Source organism: Rhinolophus hipposideros (genome assembly GCF_964194185.1).
Source record: "Rhinolophus hipposideros genome assembly, chromosome: 23".
In the NCBI taxonomy this organism is placed as follows: domain Eukaryota; kingdom Metazoa; phylum Chordata; class Mammalia; order Chiroptera; family Rhinolophidae; genus Rhinolophus; species Rhinolophus hipposideros.
The window spans coordinates 23,320,274-23,347,581 of record NC_138069.1 but is presented as its reverse complement, the minus strand read 5'-3'; the positions used below and the strand labels follow the sequence as shown (position 1 = coordinate 23,347,581).

The 27,308-nt window shown below is 54.7% G+C and overlaps 1 protein-coding gene across 6 annotated transcripts in view; it reads left to right on the top strand.

The window, feature by feature from the left end:
- The first annotated feature begins 7,532 nt into the window (after nucleotides 1–7,532).
- PDGFRB (platelet derived growth factor receptor beta) overlaps nucleotides 7,533–27,308 on the top strand; it is a 36,041-nt gene continuing 16,265 nt past the window's right edge. The window contains exons 1-7 of one of the 6 annotated variants that reach the window (XM_081035674.1): nucleotides 7,533–8,002; nucleotides 10,404–10,562; nucleotides 23,473–23,518; nucleotides 24,666–24,989; nucleotides 25,470–25,736; nucleotides 26,478–26,605; nucleotides 26,723–26,891. In XM_081035674.1, the coding sequence (XP_080891800.1) occupies nucleotides 23,479–23,518; nucleotides 24,666–24,989; nucleotides 25,470–25,736; nucleotides 26,478–26,605; nucleotides 26,723–26,891 (928 nt within the window). In that variant the 5' untranslated portion in view covers nucleotides 7,533–8,002; nucleotides 10,404–10,562; nucleotides 23,473–23,478. Of the gene's footprint in view, nucleotides 8,003–10,403; nucleotides 10,563–10,841; nucleotides 10,943–22,171; nucleotides 22,298–23,472; nucleotides 23,519–24,665; nucleotides 24,990–25,469; nucleotides 25,771–26,477; nucleotides 26,606–26,722; nucleotides 26,892–27,308 lie in introns of those variants that run through there. The other 5 variants (XM_081035675.1, XM_081035677.1, XM_081035676.1 and 2 more) reach the window with 5 other exon arrangements.

Sequence of the window (27,308 nt, the reverse complement as noted above, 5' to 3'; positions counted from 1 at the left end):
ACCACATTGGTTCAGGCAATTCAGCATCATTTCAGGGCGAGACCCATGGGTCAGGATCAGGACACAATTTACAGGGCCCAGTGCAAAATAACAATGTGAGATCCCTTATTCAAAAATTATTCAGAATTTCAAGGTGGCAACAGCAGAATGTTCAACCAAGCGCGGGGGCCCTTCTAAACGCTGGGCCCTGTGTGACTGCACAAGTAACCCACCCAAGAATCTGGCCCTAGTCAAAATCTTGTCCTTGGGCTCTGATGGATAGAGTGGGGAACGTAAGCCTAGGGCTCCCCTTGCCGCTCAGAGGAACTCTTTCTATTGTACAGGTAGATACACTGAGCCCCAGAAAGGAAAGAGGAAGTCCCCTCCCCTTAGGCCTGCTCTTTCCTGAGCCCTGGGTGTTGGGAAAGGTGGGGCAAACTGGTCCCATTTGCTGGATGAGGAAAGGAAGCACAGAGAGGTCCATGTACCTGGCCAAGGTCACATAGGTGAAGGATTGGGCACAGAAGCTGGGTCTCCTGACCCCACTGGTCTTTCTCGCTGTCCAAAGTTCCTAAGGGGGCCTCAGCCCAGTCCGGCTGCTCCTCCCACCCAGCTCGGGGAGGGGAGCAGTGGCATTATAGGTTCCGTAGCATACTGACCATGGAAGACCCTTAGAGAGCCAACTCACTCACTTTACAGATAGGGAAACTGAGGCCCAGAAGCCTAAAGAAAGAAAGGTTATTTTTCCCTAAGTTCCCACAACAGGTCAGTGTTGTACTGCAAATAGACCCAGATCTTCTGACTCCCAGCTCAGTGCCCTTTGACTATATCTATCTGAGATTGTAGGGTTGAGTCTTTTACCAGTGCAGGAGTGATAACAACCGTCGCCTTGCTATTTATTGAGCATTTACTAAGTGTCAGGCCTCATGCCAAGTAGTTTGCATGGACAGGTATTCCCTCACGTTTTGAAAGTTCGCTTTATGCCACTTTGCTTTTATGAAAGACCTACATTAGTACCTGTTTTCGCTAATAGAAAGAAATCTGAAGGCGTTTTTTTGCTTTTACAAAAAAAGATGACAAGCACAAATAGCATTCCGTGTTTCTTTTGCAGCGAGCCATGATAGAGGAAGCTTGTTCCCGGAGCAGTGAGAGTGGCCCCACCAAGCTTCTTCCCCAGGAACAACACTCAGCATCTCAGCATCAAGGCACCGAGTTTGAACTGTGTCTATGTGCGTCTGTGCTTTATCTCGACTTATTTTGTTCCATTAGCAAGGGGGGTCCTAAGGTAATTGTTTCTTCGCTTTATGCCATTTTGGCTTATGGAATGTTGGGGGGTGGAAGACCTGCATTGCCTCAGTTCACCCTCAGACAACCAGTGAGGTAGGGTTGATTGTTGTCTCTATTTTGCGGATGAAGCACCTGGAGTTTAGAGACGTGAAATCACCTGCCTGAGGCCACCCAGCAAGTCAGTGGCCTATCTGGAAGTTCTTTTCCTCCAGCTGAGACTGCCTGGGAGGATGGTGAACCTGTGAGTGCCTCTCCCTGAACCCCTACTCCCGGGTTTTGCTTAAACAAATACCTGACTCTTCCTTCTCTGGCTTAATCATGCAAAAGAGCCTCAGCTCTCCCCTCACCCTCACCCCTAGGTGGATGCCCCCAATCAGAGACCTCAGTCAGCCCTGATGTGACACCCCCCAACTTCACCCTCCTGAGGACACCATAACCGTGTTTTAAAAAGACCCAGGTTCTCCTCCACCTTGCCCTTTGACTTGCCCTTCCCTCCCTCAGTGTCCCCATGTGACTACTAGGGACTGAGTGGCTCAGAAGCTGGTCCAGCCACAGCTCTGTGACCATGTGTGAGTAGAGAAGCACCACCCCCTCCGTCCACCACGTCACAGCCTCTTCCTCTCTGACAGACCCTTATCTCTGGGAGCGGCTGTTTATTGGACCCCTCCTTCCCTCTGGCTCCCTGGGTGGGCCCCTCTCCCCTCTGGAAGTCCTCCCTTTGGGTGGCTCTCACACTCCCCCACCAGGGCCTCGTGGGGTGGGGTGCACAGACGATGGGCTCATAAAGATCTTGGTGATAGCTTGGTTTTTAAATCAGGTTTATGGCTCTGGTAGAGAAAAGGTTCTGGACTCAGCTGTCTGTTGGAAGTGGTTTGCATAAAAGAAGCTGGTGGGCACAGGGGCCAGCCTTAGGCCTACCTAGACTGTAGCCCAAGGGCTTTGCCTGGAGGCTAGTCCCAGCCACGCTTCACCCTCACTCTGTGACCTTGGGCAAGGATCTCTCCCTCTCTGAGCTGTTTCTGAGGTGGAAGTGGAGATGGTAATTCCTGCCCTACCCAATTCCAGGGTGCAGATGTGAGTCTCTCCGGTGGGTGCTTGGGTCAGGTGGCTTTACCTTCCAGACCTCTCTCCCCTCCAGGCACCTTTCCAATTCCTGCCCCTCCAGAGGCTGGGGCCGCCACCTGCTGGCACTGCCGGGGTACTACCAGAGGGCTCATTGGCTGCCCGGTCTCACTCATGACCGCAGAGGTGCTGGTTGGCCTTCCCCTCCCTGTGGGGAAACAGGCCTGGAGGAGGGAGGCAGTTTCTCCACCCCACACACTTGCACACTGCCCTTAGGGAGCAGAGGGGACAAAAGGTAATTACTCAAAGAAGCACTGTGTCTGACAGGAGATAGAGAATCCAGGGAGGGAAAGGAAAGTCACACAGTGAGTCAGTGGTCAAGCACGGGCTGGGGTACGGAAGTTCCAACTCCCTGTCAGGTGCATTCCTGTAGACTCTCAGATGGAGAGTCTTGCCCCTGTTAGCCCATTCTCCTCAGTGCACCTCAGTGACCTGATATCATTAGTCACCTGTTTAAAATGCTGGAGTGGTCCCTCCTGACCCTCAGAATAAAAGCCAGAGTCCTCTTGGGCCCACAGGCCCTGACACCTGGCCCCTGACTACCTCTCCAGCCTGTACCCCACCATGTCCCCTCTCTGGGCTTCAACCATTCTTTTCTTTCTGTTCAAGCACACCAAGCTCTTTCTGGCCTCCACTCTTTTGCAGATGCTCTTTCCTTTACCTAGAACACTGCTCCTGTCCCAGCATTGTGTGTGGCCTCTTAACCTCGGGTGTCAGTAGAAATATTTCTTCCCTAGAGAAGCCTTAAATTTACCTAAACAAGAATCCCCATCTACCCAGCCCATTGTTCTTTTCCTTTCATCATACATCATAATTTGTTATTATTAATTTGTGGTTGCCTTGGTGTTTGCTTGTGAGCTCTAGCAGGGCAGGGCACATAGTAGGTGCTCAATGAACTTCTGTTGCATGGAGAAATGGTGCCAGGAACAGGACGGCCTGAGAGTCAGCGTCAGAGGCCTCATTCCAGACTTGCTATGTGCCCCTGAGCAGGTTCTGGCCTTTTCTGGGACCCTGTGTGTCTGGTGCAGAGAGATTTGTGGCTTCTGAGGGTCCTGCTATTCTGATGATCCTTGAGCCATCTGTGTTTCAGAAGGGGCACTGAGGCTGTGTTCCCTGGGTCGCTGAGGCTGAGGCCAGCTGGAGGCTGGGGACAGGCCGAGGGAGATAGAGTCTCGAAGCTCTTATCTCCTGGGACCCTGTCAGGTCTTGGTGGCTATAGTCCGGTCCAGTAAGAGCAGTCCTAGGTATCTAGGGCAGGAATGTGGCCTGAAGGCCCGCCACTAGTCCCTCTGCCCAACTGGACAACCAGCCACTATGCCGGGTGTCCAGGAGGGGAAGGGCAATTCCCGCTGTGTGGGGAGCCTCTTCTGGCTCCCCAGCTGCAAGTACAGGGACCTACCTGCTCGGGGGGTACAGGGTGGAAGGACACTGCGCTGGGGGTCCGGAGTCCTGCTACCTTTTCTCTCTCTGCTAACCTTGGGCGAGTCCCCTCTGTTCTCTCGGACCCCGTGTCCATGCCTGTACGATGAACTCACTCTTAGGACTCTTCGGACCATGACATCCCAGATGGTTGTGCTGATGATGCCTGGGACATGTGTGCTGCGTCCTCGGCCCGAGCCTGGGGAGCCCGGGGGGGGGGGCAGTGCCGGGAGCGTGGGAGAGCCAGATGTGGTGGCCGCGGGCCCTGCCTGAGTGAGCACTGAGCCGGCCTACCGGGAATTCTCCCACTCAGGCGCCCTTTCAGGACCCCTTCTCCCCCTACACCGGCCCCATTGAGAACTGTGGCTTCCGGCTCTGGCAGGCGTGGGTGGGGGTCTGGGGGGTGGTTTCGTTCAGCCTGGTTCCCTTCTTCAGGAAGAGCATGGGCCTGAGAGTCTAGACAAAAACCTCAGTTCCAGTCCTGGTCTTGCAGTCGTTTTCCATCACTGGGCCGCGGTCATCCTGGCCGTACAACGAGGGGTTGGCTGAGCTTTCCTCCCGCCCGGATGGAGGACGGCTATGACAGCAGCTCCCAGAGATACCTGAGACTCCGTCACTTTTTGTGGATCTTTTTGCTCTGCTGCATTCCCTGTATAAAATGCCTTCTGTGCATGACTTATTCAGGCCTCTCAACAACTCCGTGAGGTAGGCACATGTATCCCCATTTTATAGCTGAAAACACTGAGGCTGAGAGAGCTCAGATCATATAATTTGTCCAGGGCCCCACAGCTAGGAAGAGGCAGAACTGGGTCGGAACTACAGACATCAGAGCTCAGCTTGAATGTGCCGCTACACAGTGGGGAGGAAGTGCTGGACCCCAAGGCACAGAGCACCCCTCTCCGTCTGCACCATATCCCACTCTACCTCAGAGAGCACTCCCACACTCCACGCCGTGCCCACCCACTCTCAGCCCAGCCTCCTCCAAGACAGGATTGTTTGAGGCTGGCCTGGGCTCCCGGCATCTGGGCAGCTGGGAGACTGCTCATGGCTCCTCCTGGCCATGCCAGAGCAGTGCTGCTGCACTGCCCACTGCCCGCCCCTTCAAAGTGCACAGGGGAAAATGAGGTCCAGAGAAGGAGAGCTCAGCCCAGGGGCACACAGTGATGGGGTGCCGCTGGCATGAGGGAAACCCACTATTTCAATCATACACTTCCAGACACTGTACTGAGTAAGCCCTTTAAGTGCATTACATATCGCAACAGTCTTACGAATCATTCCTCCAATTATCCATTTTCCAGAGGAGGAAACTGAAGCTCAGAAGTTTAAATGACTTACTTGCCCAAGGTCACCCTAGCTTGGAACGACAGAAGCTAGGATTTGAACCCAGCTCTGTCTCTGGTTCCCAAACCTGCAGCCAGTCATGACCCTTCTGTCTCACCTGTCCCGCCCTCGGAGAATGCTCTGTTGTGTTCCACATGGCTCTGCATCCCCCCCAGCCCCATCTCAGCTAAAAGGAGGTGTAACAGCACTGGTGTCTGCCAAGGGTTAATGGTAGTAGGGGCTAAGTGATTCCAGATGGGCCAGCCGGAAGACTGGGCTGGCCGGAAACTGGCGGCCGCCAGCTTCCCGGGGGAGCCACTACCAGCCGCCCCCTCCCCTCTGCTGCATTTCTGGCCCCCAGCTGTCCCCTTGCCCTGGGGCCCACCAGCCTCCTCTTCCTAGCCAGAGTCCAACTCTAAGGAACTTGCAGACAGAGCATTCCAAGGGCCTTCCAGCACAGTGAATCCTCCCATGTGTGATGGGGATGGGGAAACTGAGGCTCAGGGAGGACAAATACCTATCCAAGGCCACACAACGAGTCCACAGCTGGGTCTCCTGACTCCCAGACTAGCTTTTGGAAGGACTAGGGATTGCAGTGCCTCCTTGCTGCCACAGAGCTGTCTTAGTCCCAGCAGTTGGGCCAAGACTTTGGAGGTGAATGACCAAAGCAAGTACTAGGAAGGGACGTGTAAACACCAAAGGAGTTTTGGGCACAAGAAATCCCTACATGGCCTGATCCTCGGGGTTTGGAGTCCCCCGTATTCCCCTATGACCTTGCTGCTACCGAGCTGGGCCAGCCCCTCTTTTGGGAGGCTCTCATGGCCCCCACCCCTTGCTCTGGGGCCTTCTCAGAACCGTTATCCCTCTGTGTGGTCCAGCCCAGATGCTCTGCTGTGCAGTACCCAGGACAAGATTAAGAAATGACTCCAAGAGAGGTTACTGTGGTTGGCACGAAATCCCAGCTCAAGCCAACCCCCTGCCCTGTGAACAAGGCCCGGGGGAAGGCAAACATAGAGGCAAAGAAGGGCAAAGACGGAAGAGCAGAGGGCAGGATGGAAGGAGCCCTGAGAAGAGTCAGGCTCTGCCCATGTGACCTGGGACACCTTTCTGTCCCTCTCTGGGACTCAGGTTCCCGTGTGTACAGTAGTGGGAGCCATGGGTCACTCAACACTCTTAAGTCCTTTTAAAATGATGCTTCTTGGCATGTAGGGGCGAGGAGTTTGTGGCTAGAGACACCTTCTGATCTGAGGACATGAGGATGGGAGGAGTGAGGGATGAGGGTCTGGCCGGGATCCTGGAGGAGATCCTGGTGGGGAGAGAGGGCAGGAGGGTAGAAATGGAACATAACAGGTACTCGGAAATACCTGTTGAGTGACTGAATAAGAGACAGGAAAAGGGATAACCTAGGAAGAAGGCAGGATGGCAGGGCCAGTCTATACTGTAATATGGTCCTTCCACTGTGTCTGTTCCACCGTACCACACATGAGACCCGATTCTGCTCCAGTTCTGGCATTGCTGTGTGAGCTTGGGAAACTCATTTCACTCCTCTGGGCTTCAATTTCCTCGTCTATAAAATGGGGAAATAACCCTTTCCTGGGGTGCCAGGGGCTTTAAGATGATAGAAAGGGATATGTCTGGAAATCTGAAGTATGCTTAGTGACCTTGGGCAGGTCTCTTTTCCTCTCTGAACCAGTTCACCGCTGGGCCTTGGTTTCTTCTTCTGCGAAGTGGCTGAAGGTCTTTCCATCTCTTCTAAGTCATCTCTTCTCAGAAGTCCTCTCTGATTCCCTCTCCCCTCAGTTAGCTGACCCTCTAACTCCACTCTCAGATGCCTGCCTGCCTCCCCTCAAGTGCCTGCCTGTGCACTGTCGTCTCTCCCACCGGCCTGGGCACTGGTGAGGTCAGGGACTGTATATCACTCACTCTGCATCCCAATACCCACTGCAGTGTCTGGCACATAGTAGGTGCTCAACATGCTGTTCAATGAATGAATGTGTACTGAATCAACTGTATAAGGGATCAGACCTCCCCTTACAGATGGAGAAACTGAGGCACAGAGAAGGGACCTGCTCCCAGGTGCCATGGTAAGCGGAGGCTGCTACCTGAGATGGGCATCAGGAGAGTGGGGCTGGGGCACTCTTTAATAAAAGTGACTCAGCGTCTGGCGTGGGCTGTGGAATTTCTAAACATCCCCTCACATCCTGAGAGAGCAGGCGACGGGAGGGAGCAAGCAGAGGGAAAAGAGGAAGAAAAACAAGAAACTTGGGGGGAAAGAAAGAGAGAGGGAAAAAAACTAAAATTGAAAACAGACGCACGCGTCCACCCTCCCCGCCCCACCGCCCCCCTTCTCTCATCTGGGCCAATCAGAGGCTGCCCTGCAGCCTTTCCCCCAAAGTAGGGGGGGCAGGGAAGCCGGCAGTGGTGTGAGCGTTGGGGGCTGCCAGCAGCCCGCAGTCCCTGCCCTCCCCGTCTGGGACCCAGGATCGCTCTCTGAGCAACTTGGAGTGGGAGAGGAGGAGGAGGACGCGAGAAGGAAAGAGCTGGGGCCCCTCTGACCAGCGCTGCAGGGCAGCAGCCTGTGCGGAGCGACACAGACAGCCAGACCCAGGGCGGCCCCTCCTGGCAACCCTGCTCCTCCCGAAGGATGCCTTGGGCGTGAGGCCACTCCTCACCCCTGCAGCCCCCCACATCCTCCCTTCTCCCAAGGCTCCGGGAAACTACCACGGTCCTTTCTGCTCTCCTACCCAGCTGTTGCCCCCATTTCGGGCCAGCAAAGACTCTCTGATAACGGGAGAGGCAGTGAGGAGGACTTCCTGGAGGGGGTGACAGCCCAGAGCCCGGGACCTTGTGCACATCAAAAGGTATCAGCAGCAAGGTAAGTGCTTGTAGAGTGGGGAACCCCAACTCCTTGTCCTGTCCCCAACTCCAGCCTGTGCCTTCTTGGATAGGTCAAAAATGGAAAATATTTTTAACAAAACCAGATGGGAGGAGGCTGGAGGCTATGGGCGGGGGACATCAGCGCTGGAGGGACTAGATTTTTCCTTTCTCCTGCTCAGTCTGTGTCTGGGGAGGGTGGCCCCAGCCTCCTCAACCCTGCTGCCCCCTGCCCTCATCAAACAAACCCCAGAAGTTTCTGGGTGCTGAGTGGGGGCCTCCAAAGCACAGCAGTGCCTGTGGGTGTGGGGGATGGGGAGAGCAGGGAGGGGCATGAGAAGGAAATTGGGAGATGGCAAGCAGGGCACACCAGAAGGGGATCTAGCAGGGGGCAGGGAACCTCAGAGCCATAACCCCTGTCCCTGGACCTAAGCCTTGTCCCTAAGAATCTGTCTGGCTCTAGGCCAGTGGCCGCCAGGCAACCTCTGGGGATTTAAATGGATTTGCAAATTTTCCAGATTCCTAAGATGTCCTTCCAAACCCCCAGCGGCTGGGAAAGTGCAAAGGCGAGGGGGCTGGCACTTGGCAGGCCATGTTCACGCAACTAGGGCTGGGGGTCTTGGATCCGGCTGGCCATCAGATCTGGGGGCCCCTCTGTGAAGAAGGGGGGTCGGCTGCTGGGTTCTTTCTCCTGGTCCCAGGCAGCTGCTCAGGCCTCCTGGATGTCTCCTTCCTTCTGGACGCTGCCCCTTCTCCACTCTATCCTAAAACATGAATTGGACCATGATTCTTTCTGTGACTCTCCCATGTAGAAAGCCCAAACTCCTAACCGCGCGACCACTGATTGACACTTACTGCATGCCAGGATGGTGCGGAGAGCTTTGTAAGTGTGATTTCACATACCGCTCACCAGCAACTCCAGAGGCAGGGACTGATTTTACGCCTGCCTTATGGGTGGGGAAACTGAGGCTCACAGCAGCCACAAAACTGTACCACACAGGAAGGAAGTGGCAAAGCACGGGGAGGTAGTGATCTCCTTGCCCCATCACTCCACACTTGGTCCTGTGGTCCTATTCTTTCTGGTCAGATCCCAGGATTCCCAGAAGGAATTTTCACTTTCCCTTCAAGGGATCCACTTTCCCTTCAAGGATCCTCCCTATTTCACCTCCTCCAAGCAGCCTCCCAGGTTCTCCAAGTGCTCGCCGTGCCCTTCGTGCTGGAGGCTTGTTGCTTGGCCCTTTCTTCCTAGTTGTGTTCTGTTTGCACCTCAGTGGTTGATCAGGCCCCTAGCTTCCCCCTCTTGTGTTCTGTCCCCAGTGTCCCCAGGTGGGCAATGGGGCTGAGAAAATGTGCTGGGGAAAGGGAGGAGGGACTCACTGAAGACTTTCTGTTCCCAAGTGTGAGATGAGAACCCAGGCCTTCTGTCTTCCCTCAGAGGCCCTTCCAGAACATCATGCAGTTCTTCCTGAATGCATTTTTTTAATGTCAAACAGGGAAGAGTGTCCCTGCCTGCCTCTGTGATCCCTAGGTGCACAGAGGCCTCTAGCGCGATCTTCTGAAGTTAAGAGTCCTCCCCTGCCTCCAATCTAGAGCTCCCTGAGTCCATGACACTCGAGGACAGGAGGACCATGTTGGTCATTGTCACTGAGTGCTGACCCTGTGCCAGGTGCAGAGCCTGGGACCTCACATGCCTTGAATCCCCACAGCAGCTCTTTGGAATCAGCATGATTCCCCCTGCTTTGCAGACAAAAGAACAGTGGCTCAGTGAAGCTAAGTGACTTTCCCAGGGTCACACAGTAGAGGTGGTATTTAGGCCCCGGTCTGCCTGGTCATAGGGGAGCGCCTCTCCATCCTCCCACAGAGCCTGCTCCTGCCTCCAGCATGGTCCGAAGCAGAAGGTTCAGCAGCAGCCCCGACCTGCTCCTGGGTCTGACCAATCCCGGCTCTGTCTGGAGTCGGGAAGAAACCCATCTGGTCAGCACCCTCCCCTCACCCATGCTCAGGCAGCCCTCCCTCCTCTGTGGGAAGAAGAGTTGAGACTTGTAATTGCCCACAGATGTGGGGCAGCGGAAAGCACCGTGGATTCAGAGTCAGGAGAGCTGGCGCTTGCCCTGGCTTAATTCAAATCCACTGTGTGGCCAGCCTCAGGCCCCCACTTGTTCTTTCTGGGCTGCCTCCACATCTGGAAGGCAGTGGGCACCGTGGGTAAACAACACCAGGTCTGAGTGTCAGTTGGCCATGCGTTAACCCCCGATTTGACCTCTGCCTGACTGTATGACCCTGGGCTACTGCTCTGTTCCTCTGGGCATCAGCCCCCAGCTCTGTGAGCGGCAGGGAGATATGTGGGTCCCATGAGATAACAGGGTAGGTAAGACGCTTAGCACAGTTCCTGCATTTCACAGACAGGACCAGACACCACTGGCTAAGAGAGGGCCGCTGCTCTCCTGCCTCCTGCACAGGACAACTTGGCTGTGAAATTGGTCTGCAACCCATAAAGGACCATGCCCATGGAAGGGTCCTGGCCAACGTGTGTATTCTAAAGGCTCACTTCCATCCTCCAGGTACAGTGGGCTGAAGGAGGGGATTTTGCTCAGCCTGTTGAGTGTGGTGAGGAGGAAGGGAGGATTGAGAGGGTCCCCAAACATCCCTGAAATGCACCTCCTGCCTCCCCCATTTTTTGCACACAGTTCAGAACCCTGTGGGCAGTGGACCCTTGGAATGGAGAGAGATCTCCCTCCACTGTTTTCCACAGCCCCCCCACCCTGTCATGCCTCCCCAGGGTCAGAGCTGGTAGTGCCTCAGCTGGAAAGCAGTGTGTGCAGGATGATATAACAGGGGGCCAGCCCTGTCTGAACACTTCCACTGTGCTTTACGTCCATTACTGCGAAGTTCACTGCTGCATTCCTGTATTCCTCAGCACTTAGAACAGGCCTGGCACTCAGTAAGTGCTTAACTATTTGCTGAACTATTTTAATCATCGCAATAACCTCCCACAGTAGATATAAACTGTTTTAAAAATGAGGAAATGCCCAGAGAGGTTAAGTCAGTTGCCCAAAGTCCCACAGCTAGGAAGTGGTGGAGCCAGAACTTGCACCTGGGTGTTTCTGACTCCAGCGCCCTGAGGAGAGGCTGGGTGGGGCCCGAGCCACCCCTGGGGATCCAGCATAAGCTCTGAGAATGTGCCTCAGCTATGGGGTCCCCTCAGAGTTCCAGAGGTGATCATGAGACCCTGGAACCCATCCTGTGTGCCTGTGGGCAAGTTAGTCCCTCTCTGGGCCTCAGTTTTCCCATCAGTAAACCAAGGAGGTTGAACGAAATGATCTCTGAGCTCCTTCCAGCCCTAAAACAATTCCAGGATTCCAGGCCATACCAGCCCAAATTGGCAGCCGCACAAGCCCTTTTGTGTACTCAGGGATCATGCATATTTAACTTCACAGTGAAAGGATTTTTTTTTCTTACGCTTTTTTCTACACACTACAGAAAGCAGTCAAGATCGATGGCCAGTAATGGAAACCCGTTACCTGCAATAATAAGGAGGAACGCTAACAATTACAGCAGCCTGTTAATGCTCCCAGTTTCTCAGGGAGCACCGAGGGCATGTTCCCAGAGCCCATATGCCCGTTTTCCTGTGATACTGAGGAAGAAGGGTTGGGAGATATGCTGTTGGGGGGGGGTGTGGATCTGTGGCTCTTTAGGTTCCTTCCAATGCTGCTATTTTGAACCTCATATACTCTTACTTCAAGAGGAAGCTAGGTTTTGGCCATGGTAGATGGATGAAAGATGGGGTCCAGAGGGGAGGGAATGGATGCAGAGCCCCACCTCTGGTAGGAGGGGATACGGAACTCACACACGTGTTGCTGCCAGTGTAGAAGAAACCTACTTCAAACCCCTCCCAAGACTGCTGGCCCAGAGCCCTCAGGCAAAAGGCCCTTGCCCCAAGACACCCCTTTCCCAGATGCTTTCCGGGCACTCCACCCCCAGACTAGTGCAGGAGGTTGAAAATCAAAGTGTATTGCTTTAGCTGCATTAATACCCTCTCTTCTCCTCACTTCGGATCAGGGCTATTTGATGTCTCAGGTGCCAGAAACCTTTCATCTGCCAGAGATACCAGCTTCTCCGCCCTGTGATGGAAAGTGTTTTCACTTGGGAGGTGGGGGCAGCAGGGCCAGGGATCAGACAGTTTCTGAAGGTCAGAGATGAAAGGACTTTTGGGGCCACCCAGTTCAACTTCCTTATTGTATGGATGGGAAACTGAGGCCCAGAGAGGGAGAGGATGTAGCTTAGGTGGTACAGATCGCGAGAGATAGCCCTGAGCCCAGGACCCCGCTGTAGGCCTGAGCTTTCCTCTATGCCACTGCGTGTGCTGGATCTTCACCAGCTACCTTTGTCTTCCAGGGCTCAGCTCTCCCTAAGGTGAGGCCACAGGGCAGAGTTTGGGCTGAAGAGGAGAGATGCCATCCTGACAAGGGGTGGGAACCCTCCTAGGTAGTTTTGTGGACCACGGAGCCATTGGTCACCTTGCTTCTCCATTCTGGCCATAATTTCCTTTTATGTGAAGTGGGGGTGGGGCGTGGGAACAGCTCAATGACCCCAGAGGTTCCATCCAACTCTGCCATTAGCCCCTGAGAGCCCCTGCCAGGCACAGAGAGATTGATAAACAGATTGGTGGATGGATGGATGGATGGTCTCCCCTTTAGTCCAGGGAACAGGGGTGATTTCATGAGCATCCAACTTGTGCACAGAGGACCCCATGCTTAAAATCCTTAATAATTTTTTTTAACAAGTGGCCCTGCATTTTCATTTCATACTTGGCCCCACAAATTATATAGCTGGCCCTACCAGGAAGTTCAGGCTGGGTTTGAGATTATTTTATCCCTGAAACTGGTCTCACTGCCTCCACTGGCCTCATTCTAATCCACGGCCTCCCACACAATGCCAATTTGTTCCTGTCACTCTCCTTAGTGGAGGCCCCCCTCCTCACCCCATACTGCTTGTAGTTGTACCATTATTGCTGTCCAGCCAGCAACTAGCCCCTCCCTCACTAGCAAATCCCCCAAAATTGGCTTCCTGGTACCTCCCAGGCAAGCCCAAATCCTTATTCAGCACCCCCAATCTTTCCCCAAATGACCTTTGCCCTCCTTCCCTGCCCAACACCTACTGAAGAGTCCCAATTTCTAGCCTAACAGTTCTCTCTCTGCCCTTTCTGCCAGATGCTTTGATATCTCCCACTTCTCTAACTGCTCACACAGAGCCCCTATGGAATACCTTTCCCTGGCATCATCTGCCAAAGAACCCAACTAAACCTGAAGGCCTAGCTCAAGGCCACCCCCTCCCCACTGGAATAATCACAGAATCATAATAGTTACTATTTACTGAGCACCTATTATGTATCAGGTGCATTTTATCATCATCTCTAACCCTCACAACAATGGGAAAGGGGATCTCTTATGACATTTTCCAGGAAATTGGGACTCAGGCAAGTTAAACTCAGAGGTTACACAGTTATGAGGGAGTAGGATTGATAGTTGGACCTGGATTAAGTGGCTTCAAGCTGCCCCGGACCTGGCCGGGATCCCATGCACTCTTCGTGAGACGAGCCCGGCTCTCCTCAGGTGGCACCGCCATCATTAGGAAACAGGAGGAAAGGAAGGCACCCATTCTGGAGCCACACACAAGTTGGCAGCTTTGAAAAGGAGAGTTTGGGGGAAGAAGAATTACTACTGACAGCCCAGAGTTTTTCTAAACATACGTTTAATTGATGAGTCCATTACATCCTTTTAGTGTGCCTGAGGCCATCAGCGTTCCATTTGTCTGTTCTGCTCCCTCACTAGCCTGTCCCATAACCTCCCTGGAAGAAAAGGGTCACCATCACCAGACATCCCAGTTCCCCAGCCTAGTGACTTCTGAGTCAGGAGGGGGCAGCGGAGGCCCCAAGCCTGAGGACCAGAAGAGCTGACCCTACACAGCCATTGGAGTTCTCAAGCTGTGTAAGCATCTATTGAGCACCTATTTTAAGCCGAATCCCTTATTAGGAACTTGGAGACATCCCCCAAAATTGTTAGGTGTGTTTTCTCATTTGTGGGAAATCAAATCAAGGGCCTAAGACAAAGGTACAGGAAAGACCTTGTTGACAGACGGTGCACTGGGGGTCATTGGACTTGGTTTCTGGTCTGGGTGGCCTCTAAAATCCCTGAATATTCTAGGACACCCTGCCCCCACCCCAGCTGAGCCTGCTAATGACACCAATCACCTTTGGGGAAGGCCTTTCCCGCCATTTCATTTATCACGCGCATCTCTCTGCTGACAAGCCTAGCCTAGCAGGGTCTCGGCTGTACACTCAGGGCCAAGTGAGTAAGTGAGTGAATGAGTTACTCTCCCGTGAGTGAATGAAAACTAATAACGTGACAACTGACTTTGCAGAGGGCTGGGTGCCAGGCCCTACTCTAAGCATTTTCCTTGTATTAACTCGCTTGAAGGCCTTGATGAGATGGGAAAACCAAGGTACAGAGAGTCTGAGTAACAGTAAATGGGAGAATTGGGGGTGAATGACTGAAGAACGAGCTGCAGGAGCAGATGCTGAGAAAGCAAGAGGGAAATGAAACACGGGAGTTTTCTCTCCTCCAGCTCTGCTGCCCAGGAGGGCTCTGAGGGGAATCTCAATGTTCCATAATTGGCACCAATTAATAGCTAGCTACCCCGGCCCGGTTTACAGGCTCTGGGCTGGTGGGGGGAGGCGGTGTGCTGGTGGGTCAGTACCAACGGCCCTAGGCCTGCCTGCCCCTGCCCACTTGGCTCTGAGAATCCATTCTATTTGCAGCCCCCACCCCGGCCGAGGGCTGATGTGGGGCTGGCAGCAGCCCGGGGAACAGAAGGTTTGCTTGTCTGCGCCTGCTGCACCCCCCCTCCCCAGCCTCAGCCTGGGACCCCTCTCAGGGGCTCCTTTGGCTGCCAGGGCCTGGCTCTCTCCGTTGCCATGGCACCGCCGGAGATGAGGCTCTGGGGGGTGGGGTGTGAGGCAGGGCAGTAGAGGGATGGTGGAGGCCTGGAACTCTGTAGCTGCAGAGGCCCAGGCCCTCTGTGAACAGTGGAAGGGGTTGCTGGGGCCCCAGCTGGGGGAAGGCCTGGCCCCTGAGCACAGCAGGCCTGTGGCATAGCTGGCCACACACTTAGCCCGACTCTCTGGATATTCCATCTCAGAGGCCCTTGGGACAGGCCTCAAGGTAGGCCAGAGCCTCTGCTTGGGCACTGCTCCTGTCAGACTCCTCTCCTCAACCTATGTGCTAATCCTCAGGCTCTGCAGTGAAGTTACAGAAAGCTTCTGAGTTAGATTCCTAACTTGATTTTCAAATTTCTGGGTGACCTGGGGCAGGTCCATTGGTCAGTCTGCACCACAGTGAGGAGAGGGAGAAGACTCTGACCTCTGAGGATCCTTCCATCCCAGACAGGCTGAATTCTGTATGGACCCCATTAGGGTGAACCCACGTGGGAGTGTTTCTCTGCGAACAGACCTGCTTCTGGACAGGAGACAAACAGTGTAGCATGGTGGTTAAGAACACAGCTTTGGAGTGAGACAGGCCAGAGTTCTCATCCCAACTCCATTGCTTATTGCTGTGTGACCTTGGGCAAGTTACTAAACCTGTCTGAGACTCAGTTTCTTCCTCTGTGAAATGGGAATAATGATTGTGCCTACCTCACAGGACTGTTGTGAAAAATACAACAAAACCCCCTAGTTTGCAGAGTGCCTAGTTCCAAATTAGTAGGGGCTTTTATTTGTCTGATTGTGGGACATCAGTATAATGAATGAGAAGAAAGATGTCCTGGGTTGGGGATGAAGGGGGGGTGTGGTTGGTAGAAAGCAGCAAGGCCAATGAGTAGAGCATAAAATGAAACAGACGACACTCAATGTAATAAAAATTTTCAAATAGCCTAATCTCTGAGGATCCTGAGCTGGCCAAGAATGGAACGGGCTGCAGGTGACGTAGTGAAATGTGTGTCATGGGAGGTGTACAGTTGAAGGCTGGACAACCCCTTTGCCTACAGAGAGGGTGGGGGAGATGTGAATAGAGAGCATCTCCCTGGGATCGTAGGACTCTATGAAAGATGGTGTGACTGGCTCCCCCCTTGTTCTGACAGCTTCAGGTTCACCCAACTAAAAGGAAAGAGAACATCGACTGAAAGGAGAGGTCAGGAAACGGTGAAAGAATAAGTCTGGAGACTAGCGTATTGAGCTTGTAATGTGCGCCAGGCGCCGGCCTGTCACCTTTGCCTCCTGCCGTACAGAGGTTGTCACCTGGTTGTTAAGCCGGTGTGCTCTGGGGTCAGTCTGCCCAGGATTGAGCACTGGCTCTATCACTGGGAAACTCCGTGACCTTGGGCAAAGTATTTAACCTCTCTGTGCCCCACTTTCCTCATCTGTAAAATGGAGAAGCAACACTGCCTTCATGAATTGCTCTGAGATCATTCACATAAAGGGCTTAGCCCAGGCTGTGGGTGACATAAATTCAATCACAGGCAGCTATTATTATTCGTGTGGTTATTTTGAATGCCTTCTAAGTCCTTGTTCTGTTTTGAAAGGGCTGTGGAGGGCCCAGATGGGATCCAGAGGACTCTGGTCCAGGGATCCACTGGGCCTGGGCATAGCTAGGCCGTATGGCCTGGAGAGTGATGGTGGGGACGAGCAGGGAGGCCAGCGAGGCGCCTGAGGAGGCAGGAAGTGCTTGCTCGGCAGGCGGCTGAACAGGGGCATGCAGCTGGCCTCCCTCCCTCACTGACCTTCTTCTCAGACTGGTTCCCAGCCTGTGTGGGGACCCAGGCCCCCTCCTCTGGGCCCCCAGTGGCCGTGAGGCACACACTGAGTGCTTTCCCACGAACTGTTCCAAGTAGCTGGGCTTGCAAGTCTCCCCTACCCCCAAGCGATCACACTCTGGTGGGTGAGGGGGTGTGCGGCAAGAGGGGGGGCTCACGCTGGGGGAATCAATCCGTTCTTTATCAACCTGGCTCCAATCCAGACAGATGTTTCATTTTATTTTGAACTTCCAGAAAATAGGTCATTTCTTTCCATTGTGTCCCTGGGGAGGCCTCCTGGGGAGAGGAGCACAGAGTGAGTGACGAGTGTAGGGGCCTCATCTGGGCCCTAGGGAACTGGGAGGGCAGCAACCTTCCTCCCGCAGTCATGATGAGCTGTCTGCAGGGCCAGCGCATGAAGGTTCGTAAAGGCTGGGCTAAGAGGCCCGCCTCTACAGTAGCCCCCCCTCTCTTAGGGGGATGAGTTCCGAGCGTCCAAGTGGATGCCTGAAACTGCAGATCGTACTGAACCCTATACCTCCTGTCTTTTCCTATACATACATACCTACGTTAAAGTCTAACGTGGAAGTTAGGCACAGTAAGAGATGAACAACGAGCAGTGAACGTAAACTAGAACAACGATACTAATAGGCTGAAATAGAAGTTCTATGACGGGGGTCTCTCTGCTAACTGAGACATCTACTAAGTGACTAAGGACAGGTAAAGGCACTGGGTGGGACGCAGGGGGACTGTGCCAAACTTCATCACACTACTCAGAATGGCGCATAATTTAAAACTTAGGAATTGTTTATTTTTGGAATTTTCCAGTTAATATTTTCGGACTGTGGGTAACAAACCATGGAAAGCAAGACGATGACTAAGGGGAACTACTGAACCCAGGAGTGAGAGCGAGCCGTGGAGGTGCCAGGGGAGGACACGGCCGGATAGGGACTTCAGAAAGGTTGGGGTGTGAGAACAGGTGGGAGGGGACAGATGAGAGGTGAGGAGACAGGAGGAGGTGGTGAGTGGGGCAGCCAGAGGAACCAAGCTTGTGCTGGAGGGGCAGGGGGAGGGGGGTCAGAATGATGGTCCACGGAACTAGCGCTGTCCTACTCACCTGGATTTCCAGAACAGCTGGAGCCCGTGCCAGGCCCCCACAGAGTCATCCTCTGCGACTTTGTTTGGGGGACCTCGCAGATGCCTGGAAAACATGAAGGGCCTGTGGATCTAGAAGCACATGGCAGAGTCAGGCCTGGGAGATCAAGCTGCATCACTGTGTGCTTTGGGCCAAGTTGCGCTCCCTCTCTGGCCTCAGTGTGATTCTGCGATTGGTGGGGAGATTCACTGTGTCGAGGTGGAATGCTGGGAGCCTTCCCCAACAGATAGATGTGGGGTCTAGGACTGAGGGGCACAGGTGGGAGCCCCACATCCCCAGCCTCTTCCCAGGTTTCTGCAGCCCATCTGTAACTGGCCCCTGCTCAGTGGACCCTGCTCTCCTACCTGGCTCCCATGCTGCAAGACCACATCTACATGTCAGCCCACTTGGGGCAAGGCCACAGAGGCCACACTCCCTGCGACGTCCAGCCTCTGCCGCCATCACTCGCGTCCTCTCCCAGCTCTGGCTCCAGATGCCTCTTGCCCCCACACACTGCTAGGCCTGGAGCCTGCTGCCTTCTCCCAGCTGAGTCATGACATCCTGGCTAGGGCCCCTCCCCAGCACCCCACCCCCACTCCAGCATTCCAACTCCACACAGCTGCCTTCCAGAACAGTCCTGAGAGCCACAGCATGTTAGCCCTGGAAGTGGTTCCGGGATAGCTCTGCCCACCCCATGTACAGATGGGGAAACTGAGGCTCAGAGAGGCGCCGGAATGCACTAGCGGTGGGTGACAGAGCAGAGACTAGAACCCATGTCCCCTTACTCCCAGCCAGGGATCTGTCTCCTGAAGTTTGTCCCGGGGTCTGTGAAGTACCCCTACTGTGGAGGAGACAAGACTAGCCTGCCAGTCAGGAGAACTGAGTCTGTGTCCCATTTCTGCCAGCAAATTAGCAAGTCACTCCTCTGAGACTCAGTCTCCAATTCCTGCCTGGCTGGGACAGTGCAAGGAAAGTAACTTTGATGTAAAGGTCTATGTACAGCAGGGCAGGGGTGGGGTGTCCTGAGGGGAGGGAGGGGGCAGCAGCTGTCCTCTGAACCCTGGGGCCTTGAGCCACCAGACGCCATCTGAGGCAGGGCTGGAGGCGAGGGCTGCCCAGTCAGGTGAGCTTCAGCTCCCCAATGGCCACCCGAGCCCAGCTTGCCTAAGCCAAAATACTGGGACCTGTCCCTGTCCTTCTCTAAGGCTCAGCTTCCTCATCTGTACAAGGGGCAGAGGAAGGGGGTTAGATCAGGTAGAGTATCCCTGAGGGACGTGGAGCTCTGACATTCCAAGACTAACCCCGAGACCCATGGCCAGGCCTCCTCCTCCCTCTGGCATCTTGTTTATTCAGAGCATCCCTGGCTCCAGACCAAGACTGAGATCGCCTGGCCCAGCACCCCACTCCCTTTGCAGCAGGGCTTCCTCCCATCCCCATCTCGCTGCTGTTTCTGCCCAGCCTATTCTCTGCCTCCAGACTGAGTGTCCCTCGACCCCCTCAGGTGCCTACAGCTCCTCCACAGTCTAAACAAGCTCAGTGGCAGCTCTTAATCCTGTCGCTCCCCCTCATTCTCATCTCACAAAATGGCATTGTCCCCAGCAAACACACACCAAGCCAGAAATAGGGGTGGGGCTCATTGACGATACTGCTCTCTTCAGCCCCGCAGCATCTGATCTCTAGGACCTGGCGTTCTCAGCTAGATGAACCTCAAACCCATCTGTGTCTATCAGTCTCCACTGCCCTCTCCCCAGCTCAACCCAAGTAAACAGAGAAGTGGCAGCAGAGCACTCTATCTCGGTTCAATCTCTGCTCTGTTCCTGGGCCATTTCCTCAAGTGTTCTCTGCCTCAGTTTTCCCATCTAAAATGGGAATTGATTGTATCTACCTCATGGAGTTGGCCGCTGAGCAAGTGAGTCAATCCATGTGAACCTGTTCGAATAGCACCGGGTACAGCAAATGCACGTCCCACGCTGGCTTTGTGGCCTGTCTGGGATGCATACGGATGGGTGTGCAGGGGACTTTGGGTTCCTGTGTGCACATGCTGTGTGGGCATACGGCTTTGTCCTGGGTCCACGTGATTTGCCACACACATGTGCACCTCCTATGGGCACGTGGAGAGCTCCCAGGCGGCAGGCTGCTGCGCGTCCATGTGCTGGGCACAGTGAGAGCTGCGTCCATGTGTGTTTTGTGTGGGCACGCACACGTTGAGTGCCTGCATGAGGGCCGGGCCCACATATGGCCTCCTGCTCATGGATGTGTTTCAGAGGAGTGTGTGAGCGAGCGCGTAGGCAGGAGTCTGTGCTGTGTGCGCACGTGCTAACCGTGTGCAGGCCCCCCTCCCTGGCCTGCCTGTGTCGTGGGAGCCTCAGGACCCCGAGGGAGGGAAGCTGCCGCCGGCGGATGTGGCCAAGATGGATTGGATTTATTTAGATTAAGGCGGTGGGAAAGGAGTGGAAACTTGTATGTGCTGGAAGGAGGGAAGGCTGGGGCTCTGAGAAAGACTCCCCAAGCACACGTGCACCCCTGGACGTGGCATCCTCAGTCTGCTCTCCCAAGGGGGTACCTCTGATTCGCTGTGATGAGCTGAATAATTACCCCATCTTCGGACCTCTGTTCCCCCAACCTTGCCAAAATAGGAGGAATGACGAGGGCTTCCTGGCACACAGTATTCTTCTCATGGGCAAAGGGGGAATCCCCAAGGGTGCCCTTCCTTTCTCTTTCAGGGGCCCCCACAAGTAGGAGAGTGGGCAGGTACAGGGGTGCCTGTTCCCTGACTGTGACACTCACCTTGTCCCAGGTGGCTCCTCCTTGGAGCACAGCCCCCCCCCCCTTGAAGAAGGGAAGTTGTCACAAGCAAGCCCCCCCCCCCCAAATGAGCTGCGTGGGCCCCATGGCAGCATCTGGCAAGCCCAAAGAGATCCACAGGGCATCGGGTAGACAGCTAGGGGTGTCAGCGACTCATCCAGCATGGCCCAGGAGGTCAGGCCTTGGTGCCCCGTCCACACTCTGGTCCTTCCCAGTCCTGTGGCCTGTTTCCACGCCACTCTTCCCCTGCTACGTCCTGGATTTCCATATCATCAGTTTATTTGTCTGAAAGTCACCGAAAAACGGAGGGAAACAACTCATTACACTCCACACAGCAAGTCTATGATGGAATGGTTGGGGAAATTCAATCCATGTAGAGATGGGTTATGGATTCTCCCATGACTCCAGCCTCAGGAATGCAGCCCCCTCCTTCTCATCAGCCTCCACCTCCCCAAACCACTCCAGCAGGAATAACAGTGACTAGAACCTTCTCCTGGCAGTTTCAGAACAGGGATGGCTCTTTGAGATGTCCCATCCAAACCTTTGCTTCCCCTATGGGGAAACAAAGTCCCAGAAAGGACTGGAGACTTACTCAGTCTCATGGTGGGTCTGAGGCCACTTGTGACCAGAGCCAAAAAGCTCATTTCATAAAGAGAGAAGCCAGTCCCAGATCCCTGAGGTCTCTATACTCTCCTGAGGGCATCGGCTACACTGTCCCTCAGCTCCTTTGCCCCGCCTATCCCCTTCCCATAGCCCCATTCTTTTTGCTGTGTGATTCGGCCATGATTCTGTCCATCTCTAGGCCTCTGCTACCTGTTCAAGAAGACCCAGCTGAGAGTCTCAGAGAGTCTAACCCGTCCCCAGCCCAGCAGGGTCAGGGGCTGCTGTGGAGCTGTGGGGGGCAACCCACTGGGGCCCAGCCTTCCAAAGCCAGGCCAGCCCCAGTTGCTGTGACCTCCCATCTCCAGGCCAGCCGACCAAATTCCTCCTTTAGAATAATAAACAGTGTGGCCAGCCAGGGAGGCTGGGAGGGGAGGAGCAGGGAGGCTGAAATGACCCCCCTCCCCCAGCCTCGGCTGCTAATGATTTTCTTTGGCTGAGATCTCTGGCAGGAAAGGGGGAGTCAGAGGGGCACCCACCGAGGGTCAGATGGGCCTCTGTGGGGGTTCTTGGCTCCACCATGGCACTGTTTCCTCCTGAGGGAGGAAGCCTGGCATCCAGCTGGAGGGGCTGGGGCAGGAGGGGGCATCAGAAGGGCTGCGTTTTCAGTCTAGAGCAATTGGGAGAGGGGGGAAATGAGGGGAATCTCAGGCAGGTTGGTCTGGAGGAGTGGGGAGAAGGACAGGAGAGCTTACTGGGATGCTGGGCAGAGCCTCGACTGGGGGCCCACAGGCCAGGAGCCTCGCCTCTGCCCCACCACTAATGTATGACTGCAGCGTTATAAGTAATACACTCAGCATCATTCCATTTTTGAGAGCTGGAGACTGAGGCCACAGAGATAGTGATGGCACAGAAGGTAGCCCTGCGGGGGCTCAGACTCGGACCTCAGCCTTGGACTGGAAACTAAAAGGGGTGAGTGGGGGGTGCAGTGGGGTGACCGGGGTGTGGCCTGAGGAGCAGGCCAGGCTGGGCAGCCACTCAGGCAAGTCAGCAGACCCACAGCCCTGGCAGGCTCCTTGTTGCCTGGTCACATGGCTGCTTCCCACATTTCTTGCTCTGTGACTCCCACCCACTTCTGGTCTCCTTCCTGTCCATGCTGCAGGCCGATCCCTGAAGCCTGGCTATCGGTAGTTCTTTGGAATCCTTGGATGGGGGACCACAAGCAGGGACAGAACAAACACTCACCCAATTCAGTCTGTCTTTCAGTGTCCCTGCTTCTATCTCTGTCTGCCTCCATCACTGTTTCCTCTCTCTCCGTCTCTCTATGTCTGTCTCTCACTACCTCTATCAGTTCACGTCTCTCTGTCTCTCTCTCAGACAAGCTCTGCTGTGTGACCTCAAACAAACTTCCTCTCAGAGCCTTAATTTCCCCATCTGGGTATTTGGGGGTGAGGGTAGGGGGCTTGGATTTAGTAGTCTCCAAGGACATTCCAAGGCTTGCTGTGCAGTGGGGCCTCCCCTGGGCCCAGCTTCTGGCCCCTCTTCCCTGGGCCTCCCTATGCAGCTCAGGGCTGAGTAAAGGGGGTCAGGCGTGGGGGTGCCCCCCACATTCCACAGCCCTGACTCCCCCGCTTCCCTTCCCACAGCCGCCTCCACTTCCTGTTGTGCCTGTGGAGCTGTGGGAGTTCTCTGCGTTCTGGCTTACCCCCGCCTTCTCCCCCAGGCCTTTCATCATACTTTCCAAATATTTGTCCTGGCAGATAAGAGCCTGGTATTGGAACTGTCACCCGAAGGACAGGCTGTTAGAGTTGGTGGGCCGCTGGACACCATCCAGCCTGTTCCCCGCCCCCCACTGTACATACAGAGAAACTAAGGCCCAGAGAGAAGGGGGCTCAGTCACCAGAGAGGGAGAGGCAGAGTCAAAGCAGGGTCCAGGTTCCTTGAGGCTGAACCCAGTGCAGGCGGAGGGGACCTGTGGGCACGAGGCCCTCTTGGCTATGGGACACGGGGAGTCTTTGACTTCAGCCCCATGGATACGGAGGCTAGGGGGCTGGGGCTGGAGTTCACTCTGCAGGACCCAGGTATGAAGGTGGGTCCTGGTACTGCCTCTGCCCGCCCTGGGCCCTGACCCCTGTTTAACTCTGCAGGACACCATGCTGCTTCAGAGTACCATGCCAGCTCCTGTCCTCAAAGGTAGGTATACTGGGGCAGAGGTAGGGGTCCCAAGGAGCCACTAAGCAGGACCCTGGAGCCGGCAGGGGTGGTGCATGCTAGCACCAGAGTCTGGGAGCACTGCTGTGCTCCTGAGCTTCAATTTCCCACCTTTCCAGTGGGTCTCAGCTGAGGCCCCTTCCACTGCCCCGCCCTCAGCTCACAAACCTCAGTGGATCCTCTGCTTGTTCAGAGCCATCAGCTCAGATCCTTTGCTTGTCCCTTCCCACCTCATGCCCCCTCACCAGCTGTCCCCACCCCACTCACTAACAGTCACACCATCCTCCCCTTTCTTCTCAGCACTCGCTGGTATCCGTCTGGCCAGGTCTGCTTCTGGTCTGGGCCTCCTCTCCTCTGCCTGGACCCCTCATTGGCTGTGAGCTCCCAAGTTCTGGCTGGGCTTCTCACGGCACACCCTTCCCTCACTCCTGCCCTTACAAGTACTTGACTCTCCAGGGGCTGGTCAGCTGCTAGGCAATCAATGGTCACTGGCAATGAGTGATCAGGCAACAGCTTACCTGAGGATGACTGGCTGTGAGCACCTACTGGTCCGGGGGCCGTGGGTCACAGACTCCTTCCCCAGGGGATGACAGCAGGGGAAGGGGAATCACTTGACAATCCCCCAACTCCAGTCCCCTTGAGCCCCCTTGAGGAGACGGCTTCAGCACCTCTCCTGTCCCAGTCTGCCCCGCTCTCAGCTACTTTGCCCCACCCTCCCCAAGCAGGGCTACCTTTGGGCTTTGGGAGGAACCTGGGTAGCTGGGACAGCTGTCAGGAAGAGGCTCAGAATGTGACCTGGGAAATAATGCAGGAACTGGAGGCTGGGAATTGCTTCCCGAGGATTTCCTGATGCCTTTGTAAGAACATGCCCACAGCCCGAATGCTGCACTGCTAATGGGCTCCAGTGCTGGGGGTCTAAAGGCACTGATCTCAGCAGGCCAGAAGGGCAGAAGGAGTCCCTGGCGACCAGGCACGGAGCAAGCAGGCCTCAGCGCCCCGGGTTCCACTCTGTGTTTGCATTAGGGAGGTGTGTCCTTCAAGGGCTGTGTGTATATGGCCACCCTCAGGGTGGCTCTGGGGAGAGGTGTGGAGCTCTGTGCCCTAACGTCTGCTGCCTCCTCTCCCAAAGGCCAGGTCCTGCTGCTGCCCCTACTGTTGTTGCTGGGACCACAGGTCTCCCGTGGTCTGGTCATCACACCCCCAGGGCCAGAGCTTGTCCTCAATGTCTCCAGCACCTTTGTTCTGACCTGCTCGGGTTCAGCTCCAGTGGTATGGAAACGGATGTCCAAGCAGCCCCTGCAAGAAATGACCGAGACCCAGGATGGCAATTTCTCCAGCATGCTGACGCTGACCAATGTCACTGGACTAGACACCGGAGAATACTTTTGTGCCTACAATGACTCTCATGGGCTGGAGGAGGGTGAGCAAAAACGGCTGTACATCTTTGTGCCAGGTAAGGCCCCTGACCTGTGTGTTCACTCCCTTACTCCTCTTCCCAACGGCAGGCATCTGGGGAAGCTCAGAGTGCTTTAGTGATATCATGAAATACAGCCTTAGACATGCAAACGAATCATGGAGTCCCGCCTGGCTCAGTCCAGGAGTATGTTCATTCCCACCCCTTGGTCTGAATAGCTATCTGCTCCCGGCCAGCCCACCCCATTCCTGGCTCCCAAGAACTCTGCATTCTCTTCCCCATTTTCTAAGCTCCAGGTACCAGCTGCCTGTCAATGTGCGGCTTATCTTCTTTCCTACCCTGGTGCTGTCCACATCAAACGTTAAAGCAAGACGGGACCGCTGAGAGCATCATTATTCTGTAATGGGAAGACTGAGGGCCAGAAAGGGGGGGAGGCCTATTCCAGGTCACACAGAATTCAGGGGAGAGCCCGAAGCCCAGCTCCCCCTGACTCTCATTCTTTGCCTCCACCTTTGGCAGATCCCACCATGGGCTTCCTCCCTGTTTTCCCTGAGGAAGTGTTCATCTTTCTCACGGAAGTAACCGAGATCACAATTCCATGCCGAGTGACAGACCCACAACTGGTGGTGACACTGCATGAGAAGAAAGTGGATGTCCCATTGCCCATCCCCTATGACCACCAACGTGGCTTCTCTGGGACCTTTGAGGACAAGACTTATGTCTGTAAAACCACCATTGGGGACAGGGAAGTGGATTCTGAAGCCTACTATGTCTACAGCCTCCAGGGTGAGCCCCCTTTCTGGCCTGGTGATCAGCAGAGGCAAGTATGGCCCTTTGCAGAGGTGTAGCCTTTTCCCATTGACAAAGTGTGCAACTCCATTTTTCACTGGATTCTCATCATTACAGCCTTGGAAGGCAGGTCCTGCCTCCCCATTTTACAGATGAGAAAACTGAGGCTCAGAAAGAGGATAGAGTTTGCCTAAGGTCACGGGATGAGTTAGGGGCAGAGCTGGGCTGTCTACCATGGTGGGCAAAGACGCAGGCTCTGGGGCCAGCTAGGTGTGAAGCCCAGTTCTGCCACTTCCCGCCTGAGTGACTCTGCAAAAGGCACACAATTGCTCTGAGCCTGCTTCTTCTGCTGTAAAATGGGAATAATGAGTGCCTACCTCATGGGATTATTGTGGAGGTTAAATAAAACAGAAGATGGAGGTATCTGGCACAGAGTTACGCTCAAAAAATTTCCCCTGCACTTAGATGCACAGAGAGTACTCTGACTTCCAGACTTCCGGCCCTTCTGGAATGTCAGCTCCATGAGGACAGAAATTTCGTCTGTTGTATTTGCTGCTAATGCCCCTGTGCCTAGAGTAGTACTTGGCACAGAGTAGCTACTTAATAGATATTTGTTGAATAAATGAATCTTCCACACCAGTCATCCCTTCCCTCTCTGGACACTGACCCTAACCCCAAGTTGAAGCGCTGGTAGCTGGTGGTGACTTCCGCAGCCCTAAGCCAGTCTCTCTCTACCAGCGTCGTCCATCAACATCACAATGAATGCCGTGCAGACTGTAGTCCGCCAGGGTGAGAATATCACCATCACATGCATTGTGACTGGGAACGAAGTGGTCAACTTTGAGTGGACATATCCCCGCAAGGAGGTAACGCTGGGCCAGGGGTTGGAGGAAGGGCCAGGCAGGGATGTGTATCTCGACCTGCGGCCTGACTTCTTGGGCCCTTCCTGGTTTGGTGGGCTTGCCCCCTACCTGTCTCTACAGAGTGGGCGGCTGGTGGAGCCAGTGACTGACTTTGATACGCCCTCCTACATACGCTCCATTCTGCACATCCCCAGTGTTGAGCTGGGCGACTCAGGGACCTACATCTGCAATGTATCAGAGAGTGTCTACGACCATCGGGATGAAAAGGCCATCAATGTCACTGTGGTTGGTGCGTGTCTTGGGCTCAGCCCCAATCCTCATTCTGAGCTGGATCCACACCCTGTCACAGCCCTGGGATACTGTCAGCCATATTTCAATCCAGCTCTAACCTAGCCACAGTGCCAACCAAAGCTCCATTTCCATGATAAACCCAAACCAAAACGCAGTGTCAACCCTAAATCTGACCCAATTACCACCTAGACTTTCCACCTAGCCAGAACCCAGGCCCCAACCCAATTTCTAACCCTAGCCTCCATCCCAGGCCCAGGCAGCCCCATCCCCAAATTCAACAAGGCTGCAACTCATCTCTGCCACAATCCTGGGCCAGAACACGTCCAGTGAGAACTACAACTCCAGTGCAACCTCAGATCCGGCCCCCAGACCAGTATCAGCCCCAAATTCTGCTCGGTTCCAGGCCAAGTCCCAA